Source organism: Oryx dammah, unplaced genomic scaffold (assembly GCF_014754425.2).
Source record: "Oryx dammah isolate SB20612 unplaced genomic scaffold, SCBI_Odam_1.1 HiC_scaffold_11229, whole genome shotgun sequence".
Classification (NCBI taxonomy): Eukaryota; Metazoa; Chordata; class Mammalia; order Artiodactyla; family Bovidae; genus Oryx; species Oryx dammah.
Genome location: NW_024080622.1, coordinates 6263092 through 6289732, shown reverse-complemented (window position 1 = coordinate 6289732; position 26641 = coordinate 6263092). Strand labels below are relative to the sequence as shown.

The window sequence follows — 26641 nt, the reverse complement described above, 5'->3', positions numbered from 1 at the left end:
CCTACCATGTACCTGGCTCTGTGCTAGGCGTGTGTGTGCTAAGTCGCTTCAGTCTTGTCCGATTCTTTGCGACACTATGGACCATAGCCCATGCGGCTCCTTTGTCCATGGGATTTTCCTGGCCAGAACACTGGAGTGGGTTGCCATGCCCTCTTCCAGAGAATCTTATGGACCCAGGGATCAAACTTGCATCTCTTATGCTCCTGCATTGGCAGGCAGGTTCTTTACTATTGGTGCCACCAGGTGCTTGAGGCTAAATGCTGGACAAGGACTGGGGGTGTGGGTCTTAGTCCCAGCACTGTTGCTAGTTGGCTCCATTGCACCAGGTCCCTTCCCTCTCTGAGCTTCAGATGCTCACTGGGTCACGAGGTGAGGGTCTGGACTGGGTGAGCTCCCTGGATATACCACTAATTGCCTTCCTTCTTTCCTTTTTTTTCCTTTTTTTTTGGTGGCAACAGAGCCTCTCATTTTTCACCAGGCATGTGGCCACCTGAAATAAACATTTATTTTCCAAGCTTTTTTATAGTTAACATGTAGTCACATGACAAACTTCTGGCCAATAATACCAAAGCCAAAATGTTGTGTGATATGTTCCAGGAAACCTCTCTATGAGTCATGTACCAGGAGACTTCTGTCATTATATCTTGATGTCATCCTCCACCTTGATGCCTGGAATGTGGAGGCAGTGGCTGGATCTCTCGCAGCCACACTGGACTGTGGGGTCAAAGGCCATACTTTGGATGGTGGGGCAGGGAGCTGGTAGGAGCCTGCATTGCTAACCAGTTTGTGGAGCCTCCAGACCAGCCTTGTATTTCATATCTCCAGACTGGTTTCCTTGAGAGAGAATGAACTTTTTGTCTTATTTAAAGCACTGTTAATTTTCTCTTCCTGTTGCTGTGGTCAAATCCAATCCTTCTTGATACAAGCTCTAAAATTCCTTCCAGGGAATTTCCTGGTGGAGCAGTGGATAGGAATCTGCCTGCCAATGCAAAGAAAACGGGTTCAGTCTCTGGTCTGAGAAGATTCCACATGCTCATGTGTGACAACTACTGAGCCGTATGCGGCAAACACTGAAGCCTAGGTGCCTAGAGACTGCAGTGCAACAAGAGAAGCCGCCACAACGGAAGCCTGTGCACTGCAATGAAGAGTGGCTCCCAAGAGCAGCAATGAAGATCCAACACAACCAAAAACAGACAAAACAAAGAGCAAATAAAATCCTTTCCAGGGGAGCCATTCTGAGCTTGTGATACTAGGGGACTTCTTTAAGCACTCACTCCCTGTGCTAGGCAGAATAATGACTTGCCAAAGATGTCCACATCCTAGTTCCTATAACCTGTGAATATGTTTCATATATTATGACAAAGAGCAGTCAAAGTTGCAGATCGAATTAAGATTGCTAATCAGCTGACCTTAAAATAGAGAGATTATTCTGGATTATTCAGGCCTAGGCAATGTAATCGCAAATATCCTTAGAAGTGGAGGAGGGAGGCAGAAGAAAGAGCATCAGAGGGTTGCAACGTGAGAAAGACTATGTGATGCTGCTGGCTTTGAAGATGCAGGAAGGGGCCACTGGCCAAGGAATGTGGACAGTTTCTAGAAGCTGGAAAAGGCAGGGAAACAGATTTTTCCCTTACAGAAGGAACACAGCCCTGCTGACACCTTGATTTTAGCCCAGGGAGACCGATTTCAGACTTTAGACCTACAGAATTGCAACACAAGTTTGTGTCATGTTAAGCCATTAAGTTTGTGGTCGTTTGTTATAGGAGCGATAGGAAATGAATGCACTTACTCTGGTTTCTTACTGGCAAAGTAAGAATCACATGGCACCCATATTATAGAATGCTGTGTAGCTTATGGAAGGTGACATCTGAGTGGTCCTTAGGACAGGGCCCACCACACAGGAGGCTCTCAAACAACATTAGCTCACAAGGAAAATCATCCCTTCCTCTGACACCGCCATGCAATCACCTTTAGCCATTAATGACAATCCTACCTGAAACATACTGATATGAAGTGCTCAGGGCTGAGCTAAGAGCTTCACCAACTCCAGGAACTCTGTATTGACTCAGTGCCTGGTAGGAAGATTATCCTCCTCCTCTCAGAGGTGAAGAAACAGGCCCAGTTGGCCAGTGGCAGAAGTAGGATTTAGCCCATGTTCACCAGAGCACCCTGGAGAAGGGAAAGGCTACCCACTCCAGTATTCTGGCCTGGAGAATTCCATGGACTATAGTCCATGGGGTTGCAAAGAGTCAGACACGACTGAGTGACTTTCACTTTCACCCAAAGCCCCCTGGCCATGCTCCAAAGGTGTGCTTCTTAAAGTGTGGTATCAGAGACTTGCCTGGGACCTAGAAACACAGGCTTAGCCTCCACCTGGACCCCTGCATCAGGATCTGTGTTTCATTAAGATCTGTGGTGATCAAGGTTCACATCAGAGTTTGACGAGTGCTCCTCTAGACCCGGTAGTATAGCAGTCCCCAAACATTTTGGCACTAGGGACCAGTTTCATGGAAAGCAGTTTTTCCATGGACCGGGGTTGGGGAGGATGGTTTGTGTGCATTACATTTATTGTGGACTTTATTTTATTATTATTACATCAGCTCCACCTCAGATGATCAGGCATTAGATCCTAGAGCTTGGGGACCCCTGCAGTAGTGCTCTATTCTCTCCTTGACCTTACTCTTTGGGAGGCAGCCTCAGGTGACTTCATTTCCTTCATCTGCCTTGTGCCTTTCTCTTCTGTTCTACTTGGCCAACTCCTATTCATCCTCCAAAACCCACTGCAGAGGGCACTTCCTTAAGATCCCTTCCAGATCTTGGCAAATAGAGTTGTTCTTATGTCTGGCCCTCACACAGGCCTTCCTAGTGCCTGAGCTCACTGGTAACGGTCTCAGTACCTGCTTGTCTCTTCTGATCTTCAGAGAAGGGGTATGTTTTCTATCATCCAACCAACCCTAACTAAGCACCTGCTAGGTGCTGGGTGCTGATCTTATTCCTGGGGCTATGGCAGAAAATAGGATAGAAAAAGATCCTGGCTTCACAAAACTTACATTCTAGTTGGGAAAGAAGTAATATACACTGTAGACAAATTCAGAAAACATGAAATGAAGAAAGGGAGACTGGGAAGTGGAGGGATGCTGTCAGCCAGGGGGAATCCGGGCAGACCACTCTCCGTAGAAGCTGACTTGTTTCTGTGCCCCACAGATTAGCACAGAGCCTGACATGCCCAGCATTCAAAAACTGTCAGATAGGATCAGATCTGAGCATTCTCCCAGATCAAACGCAAGTCTTTAAGTTCATGTCCCTTCCCAGCAATTGCTAGACCATATTTTTCATACCAAGAAACTTGTGATGTTCCTCCTTTCCCTACAGTCTTCTGAGCTAAAAATTTAAAGCAGAGAATCTCCCATCCTCTGGCAACGCCCCCACCTCCCCTCTCTCCTCAGCCAGCGTGGACTACGGGACTGTCTCCCCAGCGCCTGCCATTTAGTTATTGAATAAAGCACACCACGTGGTTGGTACACGGGGTGCATTTCCCGAACTGGGGTCAAGGTCAGAAAATGTCAGCCTCTGAAACAGAAACTCCAAGGGTGGTGTGAACTGGGTGAGCATCTCTTTTTTTAAGCAACAACTTCTCCTAGAGATGCTGAGTAAAGGGAAGTAGATGAGGCTCGCCTTCCATCCGAGTTTTATCAGCAAGCCCTGCTTGGGAATGTTGGGTGTTTATGCATTTATTTCCAGATGCATGGCTTTATTCACTGTGTTAGCTGCTATACCCAGCCTAGGCTGGTGGTATTTTGTGTACATTTTCAGAAGACAAAGATTCTGCCTGTAATTTGCCATTGGCAGAGAGGAGCCTTTACAAACTAGGATGCCTACAGAGGCCAGAGGAGGGCCAGAGCAGCCCAGTAGCCTCAGAAGATACTTGGGAGCAGCAGAGACTTTGGGGAGCCACAGAGAACTTGCTGCATCTGAAGGGACATCGCTGCCCTGCTCCTGTTGTTTGTTGCCAAGCAGGAAGGGGGCCCAGGGTTACAAAACTCTGTTTTCGTTTTCCTCAAGGGAGGCCAGAGACAGGTTTTTTTTTTTTTTTTTTTTTTTTTTTTAATAGGAAATGTCTTGATTTGTAGAACATTTTGAGGGCCAAACACAATTCACTTGCAGGTCACTCTTTGCAACTTTTGTTATCATCAATAATAAACACCCTAGTGATAACAGCATCTGGCATTTATTGAGTGTTTACTATGTGCCAGCACCCTGTTAAGCACTTCGCACGGAGCATCTCACTAAAATTTCACAACCAGCCCAAGCATGAGATACAATTTTCCCCGCTTAGACATGAGAAACTGACTTAGGGAAGGGAACATTCCTTGGTCAAGTCACACAGAACTGGTAAGTGACAAGGTTGGGATTTGAACCCAGGCTGTCAGATGCCAGAACTGGCACAAACTCCAGGCCTGGCTACAACATAATGCTGATCGTGTTCATTATGGAGATGCTAGGGGGAATCTGAGATTCAACACATGACAAAATCTAGCACCTACTATGTGCCAGGCCCCAAAGTTAAAGGTATCACCTTCTTCCTGGGGCAAATGTCTCCTGTGTGTCCCGTCTCAGTGAAGGTCACTCACTGTCACACTTTACTCAACAAAAGTGACAGCCCTGGGTCCTATGGATCCTCTGATGTCTGTTCCCTTGCTCGCCAGCTCCTCTGCCCACCCCTGCCCTCCCCATCTGAGGTCACCTGAGTCATTACTTGCTGGGCTGTGCAGCCTTCTCCTTTCTGGACTCCCTACTCCATCTTCCTCTTCTTCCCATTTTTACATCACACAACTTCCTGAGCCATCCTCCTAAAATGCACATCTAATTATATCATTCCCTTGGGAAAATTCTCCTCTTAGACCTCTTTGCAAGTGAACCATCCCTTCATGATGTGGTCTCTGTCTAAAGTCAAACCTCAGTATTAATACCTTCCCCTACCTCCCCTCCCACACTTGTTCCTCCAGCAATACTAGAACCTTCGTGTGGACCCCCAAACACCCCATGCCCTCTCACATCTCTTCCTGAAACAATCTCTCCACTCCTGGGTGTTCTTGCTTGGGTCCTCCAATCCCCCGCTGGGGCATAAGGCCCTTGAAGGCAGGGGTGGTATCTGATCACTTTTGTAAACCCAGAGCGTAGAGGGGTGACTGACACACAGCCGTGACTGAGTACATTTTGTTGAAGAAATGGACCTGGGGACTCATGGTCTGGAGGTGGAGGCAAAAATAGAAACAGGCAACAGAAAAGATGGAAGATGCTGCATCAGAGACATGCAGAGATGCCGAAGAAGGAAAGAGGGAGGGAGTGTGAACCAGGTGGGAGCAGGGTGGGAGGTGGCAGAGCTAAACCCTGAAGGAAGACAAGTGGGATGTGGTTGGAAATGGCCCTCTAGGCAAGGGTGGGGAGAAAGAATATATGTATGCCTTCACCTCCTCCCCCTCCATGAACTAGAAAGGGGGTTGTCTATGCATTTTGAGGCATCCTTCTGTACTCTAAACAGTGGGAAAACCTGGCAGGCCCTCCACTTCTCCCCACTGTGCCCCAGGTAATAAGCATATGCTAATTTAAGCTTCAAAGTTTTGAACACTTCATCATGCATGAATTAGAAATAGCAATTTCTGCTTAGCCTTGTCTTCAACTTCTCAAAGTAATTTATTTACAGATTTGGGGGCCAGGGGAAAATTGTAAACATAATTAGTGTAATAGAAGCCGTGCACAGGTTTTTGCATTGGACAGGTTTGGGTTGGAATCCCAGGTCTGCCACTTGCTATGTGACCTTGGACAAGTCACTTAATTTTTCTGATTCTCTTAAGATGGAGATAGTGGATATCATAGCACATATCTTCAGAATTGTGAAGATTAAGTAAGAGCAACCCTGGGAAACATCTAAATAATGCTCAGCACACAGGAAGGATTCAAGGAATGATTAGTTATTATTATTGTTATTATTAGTGAGAAAATGATGCCAGAGAGTTGTTTTTCAGGATTACTTTCTTTGCAAAATACTTTGGAGGAAAATTGAGGAAGAGAGGTCTCAGCTTTAGGGAAAATTCAAGAAGGATAAAGAATAAGACTTGTGCAGACAGAGATAACAGTTTGAGGGGAAAATGTGGCAGAAAAGAAGGAATGATCCTTTATGCCCGGAAAGTGAAAGAAGAGAGAATGGGGCAAAACTGAGATAAAGAAGGGTCTAGGGATCAATGACAGCTGGTCACCAGTGAGTTTTACCCAGTGGCAAGGCCAGAGAAAGAGACTGGTGCTGGGGTATGTAAACTGCACACTGGATGGTTGGCAAACAAGATGCTGAACCATTCAATGAGGCCACGGCAAGAGTGCACCTGCGATCTCGCACCTAATCCGTGGCATTCTTGTTTGCAGCTGGAAGACTACCCAAGGTCAAGGAAGTTCAGGAAAGAGTGAATAAATATAGTGTCCATAAGGAGAAAGGGGAGGCAGCTCCTCTGAGGCCAACTCAGGGCTGCTAAGTTGGTACCTCTGAGCCAGGCGATAAACATGAGGATTTGGATTGAGAGAAAAGGTGATAGTCGCCCAGAAGGGAACAGGCTCATGGTGGCTTATCAGCTTCCGGAAGCTTTGTGGCAGAGCTGTGGCCCCGAAGATGCTCCAAGAGCATCCCAGGTTGCAGGGTGTGTGGGAATCCCCTTCCTGTTCTCAAGGGCCTTTCAGCCAAACCTCAGAGAGATGACTGTCAAGAGGAGTCAAGAGGCATTTTTAAGAGTCCACCTCCCTCCCCTGTGGCCTTCCCTGGTGGCACAGTGGTAAAGACTCTGCCTGCCAATGCAGGGACACGGGTTCTATTCCTGGGTTGGGGAAGATCCCCTGGAGTAGGACATGGCAACCCACTCCAGTATTCTTGCCTAGGAAATCCCATGGACAGAGGAACCTGGTGGGCCGCAATCCATGAGTCACAAAGAATTGGAAGGACTGAGTGTGTGTGCACACACACCATACACACACACACAGCCTCCCCTGATGGGAGGTCCCTGAGGGCAGGCACTATTGCCTTAATCATTTACTCGACATTTAGCTCCTAAACACTCTTTGTGCCAAGGCTGACACACCCCCAGCCCTCACAGTGCTCACAGGCGTCTAGAGGGACACAGAGCCATAAGCAAGTAAATGCTAAAAAGAAAAGTCAATGTTAAGATGTTAAAGAAGGGAATACAATCGGGTAACAGGATGGTGGGCTACCTTAGACGGGATGGTCTGGAAGACTCCCCTAGAAGGAGAAGATGATGTTGATCAGAGACTTTTTGCATCCCTGTAGCCCCAGGGAGAAAGAAATGGCAACCCACTCCAGTGTTCTTGCCTGGAGAATCCCAGGGACGGGGGAGCCTGGTGGGCTGCCATCTATGGGGTCGCACAGAGTCAGACATGACTGAAGTGACTTAGCAGCCCCAGGGCCCAGCCCAGTAAAGGCTTGTTCTGCTGGGAAGGCAGGGCCTTGAAGCACCTTGATTGTATTCAACACATCATTTACAATCTTCTCTCTGTGCCCCCTTTCTCTCTGTTCACTACAGCCAGCTTAGGGCACGTCATCTGGTCTCTGCCAAGACCTTCTGCTGTGCTTGCCCTTCTCAGTTAAATTTCACCAGCTCTGCTGGGCTGGGATCCCATCCACTAGGGTCACAACAGCCAGCGATCTCACGAATGAGCAAAGCCACCTGTGACCATCCCTCGCTTACCATCTCTCTGGGTCCCCTTTCCTTCCATGATGAAACATATACTATTCCACAAGAGCCATTTCTGTCCCCGTGGGGTCCCATCCCCTCTGCCCACCTCCCCCGGCCCACCAAGTCCCAGCCTTCTGTGCTCCAGCCACACAGGACTGTTGGCCTGGCTGCTCAGGTGTCTGTGCTTCTGCACTTGCCGTTTCTTCTGTCTGAGGTACACTTCCTCTCCCCAGCTTTCACATTCCCATGCATCCTTCTGAACCCCGTCATCCCCGGATCCCCTTCTTCCTAGTCTCCGTGGTCCCAGAACGCTCTGAGCTTAGGCTCCTTGCTGCTTCGTCATCATTGCCTGCTCACTGGTGTGTCTTCTCTTCTAGATTAGAAGTTCCTTGAGGGTAGATGGTGCTATTGCCTCTGTCCTAGCTGCTCACACAGTACCTGGCAAGGACTCAGGGAGCAGCTATAGAGCAGAGATCAACAATCACCCTTTTCCTTGTAAAAAATGTGCTTGTAAGACCACACACTTCTCCTACCTGCTTCTTGAGTCGCAGGACAGACACTAAGGGCACTGGAGAAATCCCTTGGGCTCTCCCAACACCTTGCCTGCATCTCTGTCTGCCAGCAAGACAGCCATCTTCCTTTGATTTCCAAGGCACATATTTTAAATTTTAAGTTTTCTGAAATTAAAGTGTGTTTTACAACTGGTGTTATATTAAATCTGTTTTCCCCTGCCCTGAAAGCTGTTTAAGTAGCTAGTTCATTTTTTATAACCAATGGCATCAGTACTGGGAGATCAGAGCCCTTTATACCTGCAGGGAAAAGGACCAGGGTCCTGGCGAGGGCAGAGAGCTCACTGGCGATCCCACAAGGGCTGACATGCATTCCTTGGCCTTGGGGAGCACAGTTCACATCTTTCTAGTCTCATTCCTATTTTCAAAAAGTCTGGAGGATTTAACTGAGCCTCATTCCAATTCCAGCTCAAATCCTCGATGATCCTAACTGATTGTTAGAGACGTCTCAGAGAAACTCAGGGAATCTCTCTGAGTTTGTGGGAGGGTGATAAGCTGAGGTGGCAGCAGGCTATGCCACATGTCTTGTGTGAAATGGAGTCATTTTGTAAGATGCTTGTTCTTTGGGATTTCCTGATGGGACTTGCCCATCGGCTCCTGAGGGTAGGAGGTGGGTCTTGTTCACTTCTGCCTCCCTGTGCCCACCTACCATCAACACCTCCACTAAGCATATTTTGAATTTCTTAGTTTGGAGTTGAATCAATCTATTTCTTCCCTTCCCTGGGCTGTCATAAGTTTTCAGGCCAAAGAGCCCACCACACTCAGATCTAGGTGGGATTGGGAAAGTGAAGAAAGTGAAAGTCGCTCAGTTGTGTCCAACTCTTTGCGACCCCATGGACTATACAGTCCATGGAATTCTCCAGGCCAGAATACTGGAGTGGGTAGCCGTTCCCTTCTCCAGGGGATCTTTCCAACCCAGGAATTGAACCCAGATCCCACACATTGCAGGCAGATTCTTTACCAGTTGAGCCAAGGGAAGAGCATGACAAAGAGAAGGGAACGGCGCTCTAATCCTCACAGCTTTAGGGCAGGCATCATCAGCTCCCTTAGATAGATAGGGTGAAGGAGGTACTGACAGAATTAACTAGCTCAAGGTCACACAGCTTTTAAACAAGAAGCCAGAAGTCGAAGAGCAAAAGTCTTTAACGAGACTAGTGAGGCTCCGCACTGTTGGGTCCTCCTTCTGCACCCCCCGACTCCATCCAGCACCATCACCACCCCCATTCCATGTCCATCTGGACCCTCCAGCCACCCTGGCCTCCTTCCAGGACTTGCGCCTTCTCTCCCTCACTGGTCTCTGTACTTCCTGCCCTCCAACCTGAAATGTTCCTTCCTCCTCTCTTCACCCAGTGACGCATCCTTCAGATAACCATTTACATCTCACTTCCTCAGGGGAGCCTTCTCAGATTAGATCTATCTTCATATCATAAACTCACAGTCTCATGTGACTCCCCTTGAGAGCACTATCATAGTTGTAAAATACATACATATAAGAGACACAGGTTCTGTCCCTGGGTTGAGAAGATCCCCTGAAGGAAGGCAGGACAATCCACTCCAGTATTCTTTCCTGGAGAAGCCCATTGAGAGAGGAGCTGGGGGGCTACTGTTCTTAGAGTTGCAAAGAGGCAGACACAGCTGAAGTGACTTAGCATACACATGCATATGTATATATGTATGTGTGTGTATATATATATATATGAAGAGTCTTTGAAGTAGCATCTGTCTCTTCCAGAAGGCTCTGAGGGCAATGACCTTGAAGGGAGTTGCTGCCCACCATGACCCCAACCCTTGACCCAGCACCTGGCAAGTTGCAGGGACTCCTCAAAGATTTAACCAATAAAATAAATGAATGAAGGAATTGCTTAATTTGTCACTGTAAACTAACCTGGAAACTTAAAACACGTATTTCATCTGAATATGGAAGATATTTTTTTATGTTCAAGTCTAAAAATGACCATTGAATTTTGAACTATTTAACAATCTCCTGCATTATCAGTCTGAGTACATATATCCTCCTCCCCCACTGACCTGAAAGCTAACACTCATGGGAAGCTCTCCCCGAGGACCTGTGTGACAGACGCTCTGGATGATGAACAGAGAGGAAAGCGTGGCAAGTGTCTATTTAGAGGATATTCCCCCCGCTCCACCCCAGCACTTCCTTCTCAGGCACTTACTTTTTTATTATCTTTCTTTGTTATTGCCCCTTGTGTGTTGAAACTCTCTCCCACTCCTTCTCCTTCCCTCTCTCTCCCTTCTTTCTGTGTTGACTCTATTATTTATTTTTCGGAATGTCAAAAAAAAAAAAGATGTTTCAGCCACCATCGCCACTAGTGTGCAATTTAAAGAATAGTCCTTTGATGATGGGAAGTGACCTCCGTTCCTCAATGCCCACCCTGTAGCAGACAGTGGTGGCTTCTTCACTTGCCAGCTAAGATAGGTTGATATCTTGTGCTATCACACTTGCTGTGGTTACAGCAACAGGCAGAACAAAGATCCCTGCCCTCATGGGGTTGACAGTCTAGTGGTGCAGATAGATAACAAGTAGTATGAGTAAATTTCATAGTGTGCTAGAAGGTGAGACATAGTCTGTAAAAAAAAGTAAAATAAAACAGAGCCAGCAGTACAATGTATGAGGTTGTTGACTGTAATTTTATACCAGGTAGTCAGGAAAGAAGGTGACAGACATTTGTGACTTCATTCCAACAAGCTACTCTGTGAGAAGGCTGTTAGACTTCCTGTTTGTGGAAAGGGAAACTGAGGCTTGGAGAGGTAAAATGACTTGCTTCAAGCTGCACAGCTCAGAAGGCTGCAGTGCTTGAAGTGGACCCGGGTCTGTGTGGCTGCAAAATTGTGTCAGCTGCATCACACACCACAAAGCTGCCTCTGAAAACTTCCATTACTTCAGGGGACATAAATTTGTTAGTTTCTGAAAAATGCTGGCCAACATAAAACCCATGGAGAGTTTACACTGAGACACTTCCAAAATAAAAGGGCAAAACCAAAGAAGCACATGGTGGGTCCAGCCTGAAGTTCAGTGCTGCGTCTCCTCAGCCTCGTGGGAGTGAGGGGATTAGGACAGAGCTGTCACCTTGTAAGGTGTGGGCAGCTGGAAGGAGTAGCATGTCAGGGAGTCAGCAGGTCAGAACTTCGGTGTCCTGACATGCTTGGGTCAGGCGCTCAATGAGGATACTTAGTGGGATACAGACAGAATAGAATCAGCTGCTGACAATGAATGTGAACACAAGGCCACAGAGGCCAGGGTCTGTGCATAGAGCTCTCTGGAGTTTCCAGGATGAAAACAAGAGGCCTGGATTCAAGTTCTGGCTCTGCCCATGTGGTGCGGTGTTACACCTGGCACCTGTAAAGTGAGGGCAGGAGGGCAGCGTGAATGGGCTGGGATTTGCAGGGCTGGTTCCTCAGTAAAGGAGTCAGGCTTGTCTTACAAGGTGAGAAGGGATAGGACTGTGAGACCTGCCTCTATGGAAAACTGCCAATCAGAACCTAAGGGCTTGGGCAAAGTTCTTGAGGTCTAGGGAACTGGGTGGAGAAGTTTGATAAAGAATTCTGGAGAAGGTTTTGGGGAAGCTACACAGGGATGGTCTCTGATGCCTGCTCTCTGCCCGAAGTGTCTGTTCTGGTGAATATTAGGATCAAACTAGGCTTTTGCATACCTTAAACAGAAAAGGGAAGAAAATCAGTGGGTTATTTTTTTCTTCCCTGTAGAGACTGAGTGTACTGACAATTTTTCTTTAGCTAATTAGGAGCTGGGCAACCCAATGACTGACTCCTTTTGAATGTTCTTATTTTACAACAATGAATTCATGACTCATTATTATTCTTTAAAAAAAAGAAATCCCATGACCCATATGGGAAAAAAATCTGAAGGAGACTGGATATATGTGTATGTATAACTGAATCACTTTGCTGTATACCTGAAACTAATATAGCATTGTAAATCAACTACACTCCAATATGATATAAAAATTAAATAGAAAAGAAATTCTAGGAAAAGCAAACAAATCATTCTGGTTTCCTCACCCCTTCCCCTCTCTTCTTCTGTCTCAATAACTTGCCACATGTCCTTATGATTTTTGAATTAATTTCAATAATTTTAAGAATTTCTGCATCAGTCCATTGATACATATTTTTACTGTACCAACTGTGTGCAAAGTACCTAGAAGGTTAAAATATCTCGGGAATTATGGAGTGATATGTACACAGTATGTAGGCCCATTAGTAACTTCTAAACTCAACTCTTCCACCCTTAAAGACAAAAGTGTCCAAGAAAGGCAGCTGGCATTGCTAAAATAAAAGAGATGTACCTTCCTTCTGTGGAACAAGAGAGCCGTGGCTGAACCCAGTGTGAGGCACTTGCCACCTTGCAGGCCAAGAAAACGTTATGAAATTATGAACTTGGAAAAAAATAGTTCAAGAAAACCCAGCGACTTCTTATGCAGAGAGAATGGGGATGTAGAATGGATGGCAGAGCCCCTGTGAGTAAGCAGCTTGAGGAGGAGAAGAGAGGAAGAGAAGCTCAGAAATTCAGCAGAGGGAACCAAACAGTCTGGATGGAGAGAAAGATTACTGCTCTGCCTCAGCAAGGAAAAAGGTGAAAGAGGGAGTGGGAAGGAATGGGGCGTTTCTGTTAGGACCACAGTGTACCGTTGCTAGCTCCTCCTCCGCAAGGCTGGGAATCCTCTGGGGAAGACATGGAGCCCAGACAGAGGGGAGAAATGTACAGGAGGGAACAAACACAAACAGTGAATTTCTTGCTGCCCCTGGAGATGATTTCTTTTGGGGACAACAGAGGTTAATATCCTGAGCAGCAAGCCACCACATGGCCCAGAGACAGCATGCTTGGAACAAGCTGTTTTAGTGTCCTGTTGTAGATTTTATTGAATTCTTCTCTGAAAGGGCCAATTCATCTCTCCATTTGGAGGCTCTTAAAGCAGCTTTCCTGAAAAGTTCAAGAACTTCTCCCATCACTCTCCATTTACATGGGATCCATGAGCAGACAGATCTGCCCCCCACGCCCTCAAATCCCAGTAAGGACACTAGCTTGCCAAGGGTCTCAAGTTCACACACAGAAACACTCCTGCTGCTCACTCTGCAGAGGGAGAGAAGAAAGGCTGTGATTTCCTCTGGATTCCTCTCCCCCTCCTGCTGTGTCGGCCCCTAACAGGTGGTCCTGTCCCCTTCTCATGCCTCAACAGACGAATTCATTTCAAAAACAGTCATGGATGCAAGGAAATGTTTTTTGATTCTTATTTTCACCAAGAAGTGAACAGAAAAAAATCATCTCTGGGGACAAAAACCCTTAATGAAAACCAGGTAGCCAAAGAGACCAGAAGAAGACAGGAGGTAGTTTTTCATCTGGAGTCATTAGCAGCATCTTGGGGAGAAGACTAGAAATCTGTTCACAACTTTTTGGGTACGAGTAGGAAACATAACAAAGAGGTGATGGGAAATCTTTTCTGAAAGTACAGTTTCTCACCAAAAACAGAGGTTGGGAAAACCAGACAACTTGGTTTCCATAAAGGCTGATCCTATTTGGAATGCTCAAAACAGCAAGTACAGGAATGCCCCACAAGAACCATATATGCCAATCTGCAGAAATAAGTGCACTTATAATCTTTGGAAATCAGTGCAGTTTTTGAGAATATGTATCTTTAACACCTTCAAACCACATCGTAATTGGCCAAAGCCCAGCTTCCTAAGGGGAGAGGGTACAGTGTCTCAGGCCTACAAAACCCCATATGGACAGAGGTTTTGGAAATTAACAGTCAGGTTGAACTGGAGCCCTGAGTACCAACCCTTCCTGCCTGGGCTACAAGTGGAAAAGGAACAGCAATCCCCAAGGCAAACTTGGCCCAGCCCCCGACACGCATGGTCTGGAGGCCTCAATCCTGGGGAGAAGAGCGAAACCCCGGGCTTCTGGGAGCATCACACAATCCTTGGGACATGTTGCAATACTAACTCTTTCAGGGATGATTCTGGGAGCGAGGTGGGGTTACAGCTTGGAGAGAAAGTTGAAGGGGGTGGGCAGCACATTTGGGGATGTGGACACCAAACAGATGGAATTTTAATGAAAATATTTAAGCCTTTTAACACACAAGTTACCCCAAGCCACCTCTAGTCCTCTTCCCTTACGGGAATTAGAAAAATGTTTAAAAGATCATAGTATTAAGAATTTTCAAACAAAACCCTGATAAGAAAGTATATTTATTCCAAGTCACAAATGTCTGGGAATATTTCTTCTAAAACCATGTCCTGTCTTTAATCTCTTGGCTGTATATCTTCGTCCGTCTAACTAAAATCCAAGCAAGGCAAATTGCTTCTATGATCGTGTTCCCTAAAGCAACCCTCATTCACTTTGCTTTTCTTCTCTTTTGGAATTAAAGTCTGCCATAAATGTTTAATTAAATGGAAGTCTTTCCACTGTTAATGACTAGCTGCATGAAAGGCTCTTCATTTTTTAAAGGAGGGGTGTGTTTAAAACAGCGCCTATTAATTTCCCGATATTGATTCTCTGGCTGGGGAAGAGCATATAGTATTCAGCATAGAGCTCCTCTGCAGACTATGTTCAAGGCAGCGGTTTGGATTGAGAAAGGGCACCAAATGCAGTATGCGTCAAATAGACCATTGCTCAATGAAGTCACTTAGCTATTCAAAACATGTTCAGCCATCACTCAACCATTTGCACCAAGACTGTTGGGAGGGGGCATGGAATCTGTGCTCTTTCCCCAGGCATAATCATTTCCCAAAGAGCAGCTTTTGCTCAGTTTGGGCTAGACTCTGGGGCCACATCAGTTCTCTTCCTCTTAGTCCGTTTCCCTCTCTTCTCCCCTGTCTCCTGGCTTCAACTCCCTGCACCACCATCCCATGTTGAGCTTAACAAACAATCCTGCAGTCCCCGCTTCCCGACGCTGCTCAAACGGCCTCCGTATTGGTTCATATCAGAAGCAAAGCACATCAGCTTTTCTTTCCACCCAGAAACATGTATCTCTCTGTGTATGTCTTTCTATGGGTGGCTGTAGCTTATACACACAGACACAGATAGCCACTCACATGCAGCCCCTTATATTAAAGTCTGTTGCTAAATGCAGGTTGTATGACCTGCAGGAGTTTCCTAGCCCCCTCCCTGTGTTTATTAATGTGTCTCAGAAGCACATGCTTTCATCCATACCCTGATCTCCCAGCCTATCCTCTGTGGGACCGCTTTGCCCACAGCACATACACAGGCACACATGTCCCAATGACCCTGCAAGATCAAGGTAAACAGCTGACACTCCTCCCCCCCCCTCACGGCTCCCTCTTGTCCCCCCACAACCTCCCCATGCTCTCACCTCCCTCCTAGCCTCCCTGCTCAATGTCTGATTCCCCAGCTGGCTGCAATGCTGACTCTACACGCTTCTGGATAACAGACATGTCACTCTGCGTGGAAGTGAATTGGTTCTCAGCCTAACCTGCAAGTGAATTGCTGTTTATTAGAACTTGGGTTTGTTTCCTGTTAGAGACGTACGTATTTTTAGACTTTGTAAACGTTAAAACACACATACACATGCAGCCAGTCGCCTCGAACGATATGTGTGGCTCATAGACATTACGAAATGCTCTTGAACTCAGCTTGCGATCCTGGAATAATTAGGATTTACCAAATAAGGCTTCTTAGAAACAACAGATTTTTTTTCAAAAAAAGGAGATTTGCAGATGATGATGTGTCTTGGACTTTTGGGGAGTAAGGGGAGGAAGAGGGAAAGGAAGAACATTTTGGAATTCTTCATTATGAAAAGAGGAGCAATGTTGAGAGAGGCAATTGTTTTTTTATACCCTCATAGATGGGCATACTACATCAAAAGGCAAATCCTAATGATTCCAAAGCAGGTGGAGCACATTTGACTTTTTAAAAACAATCTCTTGTTTTCATCATATCATAGATTATTCCAATGAAGAAGGTTGAAGGAAGGGGGGTAGTGGAGGCTGGAGAGTTGAGTATGGTTTTTGCTTATTGATTTTCTTTCCTCTGAAACTCACCCAACCAGCCTTGATCTCTGGTGGAAGGAGTGAAGTAAGAAAATGGTGGAATGTAAAGGGGACTTATTTGGAGGCGGGTGGGGAAGGGGGAGTGAGAAGGGGAGGGGAGTGAGGAGGGGGAGGAGATGGGAAATCAAATACCTTCTAGGCAGCAGGTTCTCCATAATCCAGAATGGGTCATAACTTCCTCGTTCTTTTTGCTGGTTTCATTCTCACTGACACTTTTGGTCTTGCAAACCCCTCTGGAGTAGAGCCAATAGTCGGTTCCCACAGCAATGGTCATCAGACTGAAGGCAGCGAAAGCACCAACCGTGGTTAAAAGCATTTGAACACCTCGATCAAACAGCCCCATAATTCTTCATTATATAAACACCCAACCGACTTCGGGTTCTCAGGAGAGTGTGTGTGAAGGTGCGAGTACTAAAGCAAAAAATAAAAATAATTCCACTACTAATATAAAGGATATATGTGTGAACAGAGGATGTGGAGAGATATAGAAAAAGGGAGGTAAGAAAAGCTCACGGAAAAGAGTGTAAATTATAAAGATCACACGGGAAGAGAGGCTTGCCTTTTGAGATCAGAAACTGTTCCAGTTGCAGTGATTAAAAAAAAAAAAGGAAAAAATAAAAAGACACCCCCCACCCCCCCAAGTGAGATGCCTTAATCTCTTTTCCTAAAATTCTGGTCTCCAGTTTCCATATGTGATAGCTAATTTGGAGATGGCTTCCACAGTGAACCAGGGAACAGCCGCATTCTCAACACAATCTCTCATGGTCGGGACCTAGACAGTTAGAGATTGTAGAAGCCGAGATGCAACCTGCCGTCTTCGCTCTCGGCTCTGCGGCCTGCGCCATGAAAATCCTTTGCTTCGCCAGTTCTCTTCCTTGGGGGGTCTCGGGAGCTTTCGTTTCAGACCAGACTTCCCAGTATTCTGTAAGCCCTTGATCTCAGCTGAACAGGTGCGGGGGTCTCGCCTTCCATGGTTTTGCCCCGGCAGCGGCAGCGGCAGCGGCAGCAGCAGGGCGGGCAGGCGCGGCGGCGGCGGCGGCGGCGGCAGGACGAGCAGCGGCGGCGGTTATTGTTGTTGGTGGCGGTGGTAGTGTTGGCGAAGTGGGGGAGGGAGGGGGTTTCTCCCAGAGAAACGAGGCGGGTTTCCCTCCCCCTATCTGCAAAGCTCCTGGAAACAGGGGTGCCGGCGTCTTGCTGCAGGATGGGCCGCCCGCCTGCCCCCCCACCCCACTCCCGGCCGGCTCGGCCCCCGGAGGAGGCGCTCCCACCTACTGCATTACCGGGTGGTGCTGAACTGGACAGCTCCTTGCGCCGCCAGCTTCGCGCGCTCCCCGGCTCCCAGGGCGGCCCGCCAGGAGGGGGGCGCCGGCCGGAATCCTCCCTGCCCTCGGGGGCAGCAAGGCCGGGGCAGAGCGGGGGCTGCCTTTTCCTCTTTTCACCCCTCTCCCAAAATCCTGAAACGAGCGCTCTCCTGGGCTCCCGGAGCTTAGAGAAGGCGTAGCTAGAGATAGCTCGGCTCCCTCTCTCTCTCTCTCACACTCTCTCCCTTTCCCTCCCCCCTCGGTGTTTCTTCTAGCTCAGCCTCCTTCTCATTCCATCTCTACGTGCCCAGAGCTTCAAATACAATCCTCCCATCACAGTCAGAGGGGCACAAAACTTCAACCAGCCGGTTCTTTGCCTGGAAGCCCTGAAAATATAACCTGGATGGGTAATTACAAACACGGTCTCTATGTGTTTTTGAAATCGTCGCTTGCACTTTGCCGTTTGGGGGATCTGTTTTGTTTCGTTAGCTGTGTCGCCTTTTGGTCGTTTCTCTTTCTTTTCTGTCTCTTTCTGGCTAACAGGGGATGTGCAGCGCACTGTGTGTGTCTCTCTGTAGTTTTCTGTAGAAATCCTGAATCTTGCTCCTACAAGCAGACATTTTGGAAAGAATATTCATGGAAAAGGGTGCAAAAGGGTGACTGGCGGCTAGAGCCTGGGCAACGATTTTCATCTCAAGGATAAATATGTTTGCACGGGAAATGGGTGAAATGTGAGTCCTTCTAAGTTTCCCGTGTCATTCGTAAACTGGGTGGAAAGAGATAAAATCTCCCTGCTGTGAATACGGAAACACATTATAACTCTCCCCTTTTCCTCGGCAGAACTGTTATCTTGGGTTAATTACAGCGTCATCTCTTGTTTCTATATGTGCAAGTTTTCCTTAATGTGACCCCTGGAAAAAGAAGCTCATCAGATTCCTGCTGGTAATGATTATGTTTCTCTCTGATCAGTTTCCTAGTTAGGGGAGGGAGAGCACATGAGGCATGATGTAGATGCAGTTTTAATTTGTTGGGGGAGGAGTCTAGAGAGAGTTGTGCCTGCCTCTGATGGGTCAGTGGGGTTAGAGATGTTTCCATTTCATAGCTCACCTATTCTGTACTTTGTTTTCTGTTCTTCTGTTTTTGTCTGGAGATAATTTGTTTGACAGTTTCTCAGTGATCTGGTGATTATCAAAGAGTATACAAAAGATGACTGAACTCAAAACAGACTTTTTTGAGTATTGTCTAATATTTTTCCCTTTGCCCAGAATTGTTCTGCAGATATGGCCAGTACTGTAGAGGCAGGGGGCAGTATAGAAAAACTACCTGTTTCTCCATCCTCCATAAAATGTCCTTCTCTCACTCTCTCTTCCCTTCTCAGAAGGAAAGAACTCCTATGATGGGTAGTCACTGGGCTCCTGTCACCTTGAAGAGGGTCCTGGTGTCCGGAGAACATTCAGCTACCTCTGCTAAGATACCTTTAGGGTATAGCCCGAAATACTTTTTCGAACTGAGGATTCTCCATTTGTTTTCTTGCCCTTTGGTTGGGGATGGCAGTTGGGATGGGAGAGGCACTGGTATGCTGACCTCACTCAGCAGGGAGTCTAGCAAGTTCAGCCAGTGGTTCAAGTGAGTGATTTCCTTGGCTCCCTTCCTTCAGGAAAAAGTGAGGGGCAAGTAGGAAATTCTCTTCAACAGGCTAGGCCTTTTGAGGGGAGTGGAGGGAGGTGTGGGTGTAGCCACAGGATCCTGAGAGGCTTGCTCTCACTTACTTCTCTCATCTTGGTTGCTTTTGACCTAAGAAGTCCCTTCAAACTGGAGATAGACCCCTCCTTCTTACCGCTCCCCCATTCTTTTCAGATCAACCCTTGAATCTTGTTGCTCAAACAGAATTAGCAACAGAGGCTCAAAAGCTTCTGTTTATCCACAGAAGGAGCTAACATCTTAGCCACTGACAGTGGCTGCAGCTTTAGAAACATTTGATTAATCTTCTAGCCAGATAATCATTGAGTTGGGAGGTGAAAGAGGGGACAGAACAGCTTTAGGTTGATGGTGTGGAGGGAACAGACACTTCTGGAGACAGAACACCCTGGGAGCAATACTAGCCTCTGCTACTTGATAACTACATGATCCAAACAAGTCTGCTTCCTAGAGCCTCAGTTTTATCATAGGTGAAATGAGCACATTAAGTTGTTCCCAGTTACAGCTGCCAGCCTGCTCAGGTTCTACCATCCCATTTGTAACACTTTATTTAGTGCCTGTGTCAGCTCTCCCACTGACCTGTGAACACTTTGAGGTCAATAGTTGTGTCTTGTTCCCCATCATATCTTTGGCATCTAGTGCAGGGCTTGATACTTAATAGATATTTTATAAATAAAGGCCAAGTGATACCAGTGAGTTTTAAATGGTGTACCTAATCATTAGTAGGCATTCAATAAATGTGGCTTGACTCTCATTTATCCTCCCCCCACCATTTACATCCAGATTGGTCTCCAGCTTCTTCTTCCATCTAACTCATGTACCATTCCCCTCCCTGCTCCCCTTAACCTAGTTTTAGTTTGGAGGTCTCTTCTGCAGACAAGGCAAGGCTACCCAGGAAGAACTGGCTTGGTGCAAACCCCGGTAGATGCTTTGAATCCACCAGGCACACACACTTAGCAGCTGCTGAATGGATGCTCTTAGGGGAGCAGCTTTGTAAGCCTGCAGTTGGTGACTTGGTGAGGGCTTAGAGGAAATTAGCTGAAATGCCACAGGCCTATTTTGAGCTCCTTTTTTGATGGAGTGGAAATAACATGGGATTTGGGCACAGCAGACCTGGCCTTGAAGCACAAGGCTGCTATTTCCTCATTGTGTGACCTTGGGCAGACATTTAACCTCTCTGGAAATCTCTCTTCATCTGTCAAGGAGGACCACTGGCAGGGGCCTTACAGTGTGGTTGTTAGTGTTACGTGTAAATAGCATGACCATAGCTAACATGCCAGGCACTGATCTAAGCTGAGGTCCAAAACAATCCTATGATAAAGGAACCATTTTACAGATGGGGAACCTGAGTCACATAGTGGTTTAAGCATCTAGCCTGAGGTTGTGAGTGACAGTGAGGGAGTGGCAGAGCTGAAAGCCTAACCTAGTACCAGGCAGGGGGCCTAGATCTTAACTTCTGTGTCTTGACTCAACATATAAGCTTCCTGAATAAGGATATCACACCAAGGCTATTTGCTTCTCAACTACAGATTTGGCAAGGATTTAAGGGAGTCACTTCTAGGTGCCAGGTGTTTTCACACAACTTCTCACACTTGCCATTCCAACAACCCTGCAAATGCCTATCGCTCACTATCTTACCTTACAGGTGAGGAAACAGAAAGTCAGAGAGGTCATAAGTCAAGTCCCAAGGTCACATATCAAATTAAGTTGAAGAGTAGAGATTTGAACATTTTGCACTGCTTCACATTCTACTAGATCCAAGTCTCATAGTTATTCATTTGTTCATTCAACAAATCAAGTACCTACTACGTGTCAGGTATGTAGAGCAGATTTCCTGGACAAGTTGAGTAGGACAGACATGATCCCTTCCTCCAAGTACCTGAAGACAAGCAGAAGGAGCAGACAGAGGAAGAGCCGCACTGAGGAGAAGAGGAAGTTAGGTGAGGGATGCTGTGGGGCCATGGAGCAGGGAGACTAAACCCAACCTAGTGGGTGCAGGACATCCTCCTGGGAGGATAGGATATTTAAGTTGAGATTAACTCAAAGTCAGCTAGGCTGAGATGGGAGTGGGAGGGTGCAGGGGAGCTGAGAAAAGGAAGGGCATTCCAGACTGAGGGAACAGCATATGCCAGGGTGCAGAAGTGTGTGCAGGTGGGAAAAGAGGATTGGCTAGTTTTAGGGAAAAGATGCTGAGTGATTTAAAGGCCACGATGGGAAATGTTTTAGGCTAAGAGCCTGTAGGACTTCCCTGGTGGCTCAGACGGTAAAGCGTTTTGTTTCCAATGCGGGAGATCTGGGTTCAATCCCTGGGTGGGGAAGATCCTCTGGAGAAGGAATTGGCAACCTGCTCCAGTTCTCTTGCCTGGAAAATCCCATGGAGGGGGGAGCCTGGTAGGTTACAGTCCATGGGGTCGCAAAGAGTCGGACATGACTGAGCAACTTCACTTTCACTAGAGGCCATGGAAGTTTGGCTAAAGCAGAGGCTGGTGTGGTAGGAAGTGTGAGAAGCAAACCTGGAGGCAGGCAGACAGCAGGGCAACTATTGCTTGGATCCAAGCTAGAGATGATGGTGGCCTGGACCAGGAAGTAGCAATGGGGAAAAAAGAAATGAGGGTGTTGGGGGTGTTGGGAGAAAACTGATGAAGATTGGCGTACACAACTGAGGGGTGTCACTTTGAGGAAAAAGTAGGTTGGAGCTTGTGGGGGATGCGGGGAGCAGAGGAGGTTGAGAATTCTGCTTTGGTCACGTGCACAGTTTTGCTTCATACTACCGCCTCTTCACTCCTGCTCCCTTCTATATCTTCTCAGCATGTGAATGAATTAATCAAGAATAGAAATCATTCATTCAATTACATTCTACCCTCACTAGAACGAAGCCTCATGAAGGCAGGAATTTCAGTCTGCTGCGTCTCCTGGTATTGAAATTTCCAACACTTAGAACAGTGCCTAGCACAGAGCAGCTGTCTTATAAAAACAAATTACTTCTTTTCACGTGTCTGCTCTGTGCCAGGCAATGTGCTGACGTGCTAGGGAGGCAGATGAGATGAAAACACCCAAATCAGGGAGACTGTTGAATTTCCAAGGACAGTGTGACCGGGGCCCTGGAAGATCGAGGGTGTCTGGTACTCTCTCCTATGTGTGCTGACAGCTCCCATGCTTCTGCTCTTGGGCACTTTTCTCTGGGTTTGGAATTTCTGTTTAAGGATTGGCACATAGTGAGTTCACAGTACGTATCTGATAAATGAATGAACAAAAAGGAGACATGTGCTATGGGCTTCCCAGGTGGCACTAGTGGTAAAGAACCCCCCTGCCAGTGCAGGAGACAAGAGACCCAGGTTTGATCCCTAGTTCGGGAAGAACCCCTGGAGGAGGGCATGGCCACCCACTCCAGTATTCTTGCCCGGAGAATCCTGTGGAGAGAGGAGCCTGGCGGTCCACCGTCCATAGGGTTGCACAGAGTCGATGCAATTGAAGCGACTTAGCAGGCAGGTGCTGTGAAAGCCCAGGATGAGAATCCATTTATTTCTGTCTGTTGGACTTCCCAGGTGGCTCAGATGGTAAAGCATCTGTCTACAATGCAGGAGACCCAGGTTCGATCTCTGGGTCAGGAAGATCCCCTGGAGAAGGAAATAGCAATCCACTCCAGTACTATTGCCTGGAAAACCCCATGGACAGAGGAGCCTGGTAGGCTACAGTCCATGCAGTCGCAAAGAGTTGGACACGACTGAGCGACTTCACTTTCACTTTTCAGGTCCCAGAAGGCTTAGGTGACAAGCTCATGGTCGAAGGCCAGGAGAAAAGGTCACAGTTGGTCAAGGAATAGAGGAGGGTGCTACAAGCAGGGGAACAAGATGTGCAAGTGCAGAGATCTGAAGCAGGATCAGGAATCCCAAGGAGGCTGGGATGACTGATGGGGATGGACAGGGAGGCTGGGGTGAGTCCAGAGAGATGCGGTGCATGGGGTGTTGAGCCATCTGTGGGAATCGCTGTCCTCACCTGGCAGGGGCAATGAAGTGGGAAGAGAACAGGCCATGAAGTCAGATGGACCTGGGTTTGAATCTCAACTTTTGCTGCGTGACCTTGTGACCTCGGGTTGTTATTTAACCCCTTCCTCTGAGCTTCTTCATCTGTAAATGGGGTGATAGATGCCTCGTTTGTTCCCGCCTTGAGTCCTTTGCACTTGCTGCTCCCTGTGTTGGATGCTGTCCTCTCTGAAGGCTAGACCCCTAGCTCATCATTCAGGTCTTAGCTGAAATATCACCCCCAGAGAGGCACTGCTGGTCACATAATTTAAAATGTCACTCTATATGACATTGACCCGCTTTGTTTTCATCACCGTGCTTGTTACAACTTGACATTCTCTTGTTTATTATCTGAAATCTCTCCCCCACCCACCCACCCTCCTGGGATGTCAGAGCACACGTGTCTCATTCATTGCAGTATCCCCAATGCCTAAAGGGCCTGAAATATTGTAGGTGCTCAGTGAATGGTTTTTGAATGAATGAATAAGGTGAGGGTCATGGGGTTTCCCTGGTGGCTCAGATGGTAAAGAATCTGCCTGCAGTTCGAAAGACTGGGGTTTGATCCCTGGGTCAGGAAGATCCCCTGGAGAAGGAAATGGCAACCCGCTCCAGTACTCTTGCCTGGAAAGTCCCATGGACAGAAGGCCCTGGTGGGCTGCATTCCATGGGGCGGCAAAGAGTTGGACACAACCGAATGACTAACACTTTCATGGGGATTAAATAAGATATAAGCATTTGGCAAATAGTAAGGGCAGGTCTCTGACAGCCGCTGGCACTTGGCAGGTGGAGGTGAGGTGAGGAGGCAGCTGGGAAAGGTGAAGGTGACCCCTGAGATGCTGTGGGAGGACCGGAAGTGGACAGAGGGTAAGGCAGTACCAGAGTCAGACCTGCAGGCAGGCACTGGCCTCATTTCCCATGTTGTGCCTCCCAGGTCTCCTCTGCTCTCTTGACCCCACATCCAGCCCACCATGGACCACCAGAAGCTTCCAGCCCACCTAGCTATTTAGCCCCAGGTTGGAGCATCAGCAGCAGAGAGGCTCCGATGGGGCCGTCAGGCTCTGGGACTGGGAGGAAAGGAGATGCTAGGAGACGTGGCAGGTTTTACTCCTTGCAGAGGAGAGAGCAGCCGAGGAAGCCTCAGGGAGGCTTGAGTGTCAGGGAGACACTGAGCAGCCTCAGTGTCTGCTGCCAGAGGGGCTGGGAGAGTGGGGCAGAGCTGCAGGGTGAGTTCTGAACCTGGTGAGAACCAGAAGCTGAAAATCCATGTGTAGAGGTGCCCATGACAAGAATTCCCACAGAAAAGTAGCTTTCTCATGGAGACTCCAACCCCAGTTTGAGCTCTGAATCAGTCTGATGCTTCTTCCCCTACTCCCCACCTCTGGGGCTGGTGTAGGGTTTCACCAGCAGCTGAGCTACAGCAAAGAAAATCTTGATAGAAAGTTGATAATAATGTCACAGAATAAAATAAAGAGGACACATAAAGATGCAGAGGAGAAACAAGAAACAATGTTAAAGGGCTTGGGGAGGGAGAAAAGGTGATTTCCAGTGACTTTCAAGGGAGGAGGAATCCAGTGGTGGATGAAGAAAGTGAGATGAAGGCAGTGCATTTGGGTAAGTTTGAGAGGCGCCAGAGAATGGGTCTTGAATGTCTCACATGACCAGGTTCAGCCACCTTACGGCCTCTCCTCACCTCACACTCTCCTTTCCTACATTCCTCTCCTCCAACCAGGCTCCTATGCCAGATTCCATGGCCCCATGCCTACCCCAGGGCCTTTGTATCACAGTCCCTCTGCCTGGAATGCTCATCTCCTGGCAGCTGGTTCAATCCTTTAATCCTGCAGGAGTCTGCTCAACTGACCGCTGGATACAAAAGAGCCCACCTGCCCCTCCTCCATCATCCTCATTTCTTACCTGTTTAATTTCTCTCCTTAACCCTTTACAGCCCTCTTCACCTCACATATGTATTTTCTTATTTATAGGGTACGGGTAGGGGTTTGATTGCATTGCTATTATATTCCCTGCCTCTCACATGGGGTCTGGCACATAGTAGGTACTCATTAAATAAGCGTGGACTATACAGTAAAACCCCTGGGTCAGGGACATGGAAGTTCATGCAGGTAAGAGGAATAAGGAAATGGGGACCACTTGGCTGGGACGTCTGGGGAGCGCTGGCTTGGAACGCCGCACAAGGATGCTGACAATATCTTCAGAAAAAGATGCTGGAGGTTTCTCAGAAAAATAGGGTGGCATTTCAGAGGTTCCTGGGCAACATGGAACCTAGAGAGGTAACAAATAGCAAAGAAAAGGGTGCCCATGTGGATTTCAGAGGATGGAGAAGGAGGCACTACTGAGGTGGCAGGGCTGAGCCACAGGGGATCTGGTCCCAGCTCTGACGCCTTAGCAGTGTGGCTTTGGGCAAGTGACCAAACACTCCCAGGTCTCAGCTGAACTGTCTGGAAAATGAGGCAGCAGGCTAGCCTCAAGGTACTGTTCTGATCATGAAATGAAATAAAAAATAGTTACAGTGCCTCCTCCATAGTATATTAGATAAATAAATGTTTATTTATTTAGTAAATAAATATTAGTGACATGTTGAGCACCTACTGAGTGTTATGTGCTTTGAATAAACTGCAAAATGAAGAAGATGTGGGCCCTGCTCAGAAGCAATCAGAGGAGTGAAGAAAGGCCTGCAAGTGGAGGGAGGCACTCAGGGCACCTCAAAGAGGGCCGGGAATGCCCCCTCCCTGGGTGTTGGGGAATTCAGCAAGGGCTTCCAGGAAGCGGTGACAGCTGAACTGGGTCTTAAAGGAGAAGCAGAAGTCTTGGATGGTCAGGAAAGGCTTTTTAGGCAGAGGGAACAGTTGAGTAGGTGTGAACATTCCATCAGCAGAAGTTTGTTGAGCACCTATTATGTGTTAAGGCACCTCAGTGAATCCAACCTTGTGCAGTCTCTGCCATCAGGATCACACATGCCCGAGGGCAGACATCAAGTTATTGATTACACAATTGATTGCTTAATTGCAATCACAGTGCACTTTTGGTAGCTACAGGTAATTCTGTTTTGCTCAAGTGCCCAGAGGCGCTGGCAGAGATCAAGCTGGAAAGAGAGGTGGGCCAGGTTAGGGAGCACCCTACACCAAGCACGTTACCTACTGTGTGCCAAGCTCTGTGTAATGGATACAAAGATGAACAAAACCAAGTCTGGTATTGGCAGGAACCAAGAACTGAATGTGGAGTGATAGAGGCAAGTCCATAGGGTGACAGGAGCACAG

General features: G+C 47.4%; 1 protein-coding gene across 1 annotated transcript in view; it reads right to left on the bottom strand.

Annotated features, from left to right (window-relative positions):
* The window catches only part of LOC120861198 (voltage-dependent calcium channel gamma-2 subunit), a 119585-nt gene extending 102435 nt beyond the window's left edge, over positions 1-17150 (bottom strand). The window contains exon 1 of the mRNA XM_040236856.1: positions 16481-17150. Coding sequence (XP_040092790.1) covers positions 16481-16691 — 211 coding nt within the window. The 5' untranslated portion in view covers positions 16692-17150. The remainder of the gene's footprint in view (positions 1-16480) is intronic.
* Between the last annotated feature and the right edge of the window lie 9491 nt (positions 17151-26641).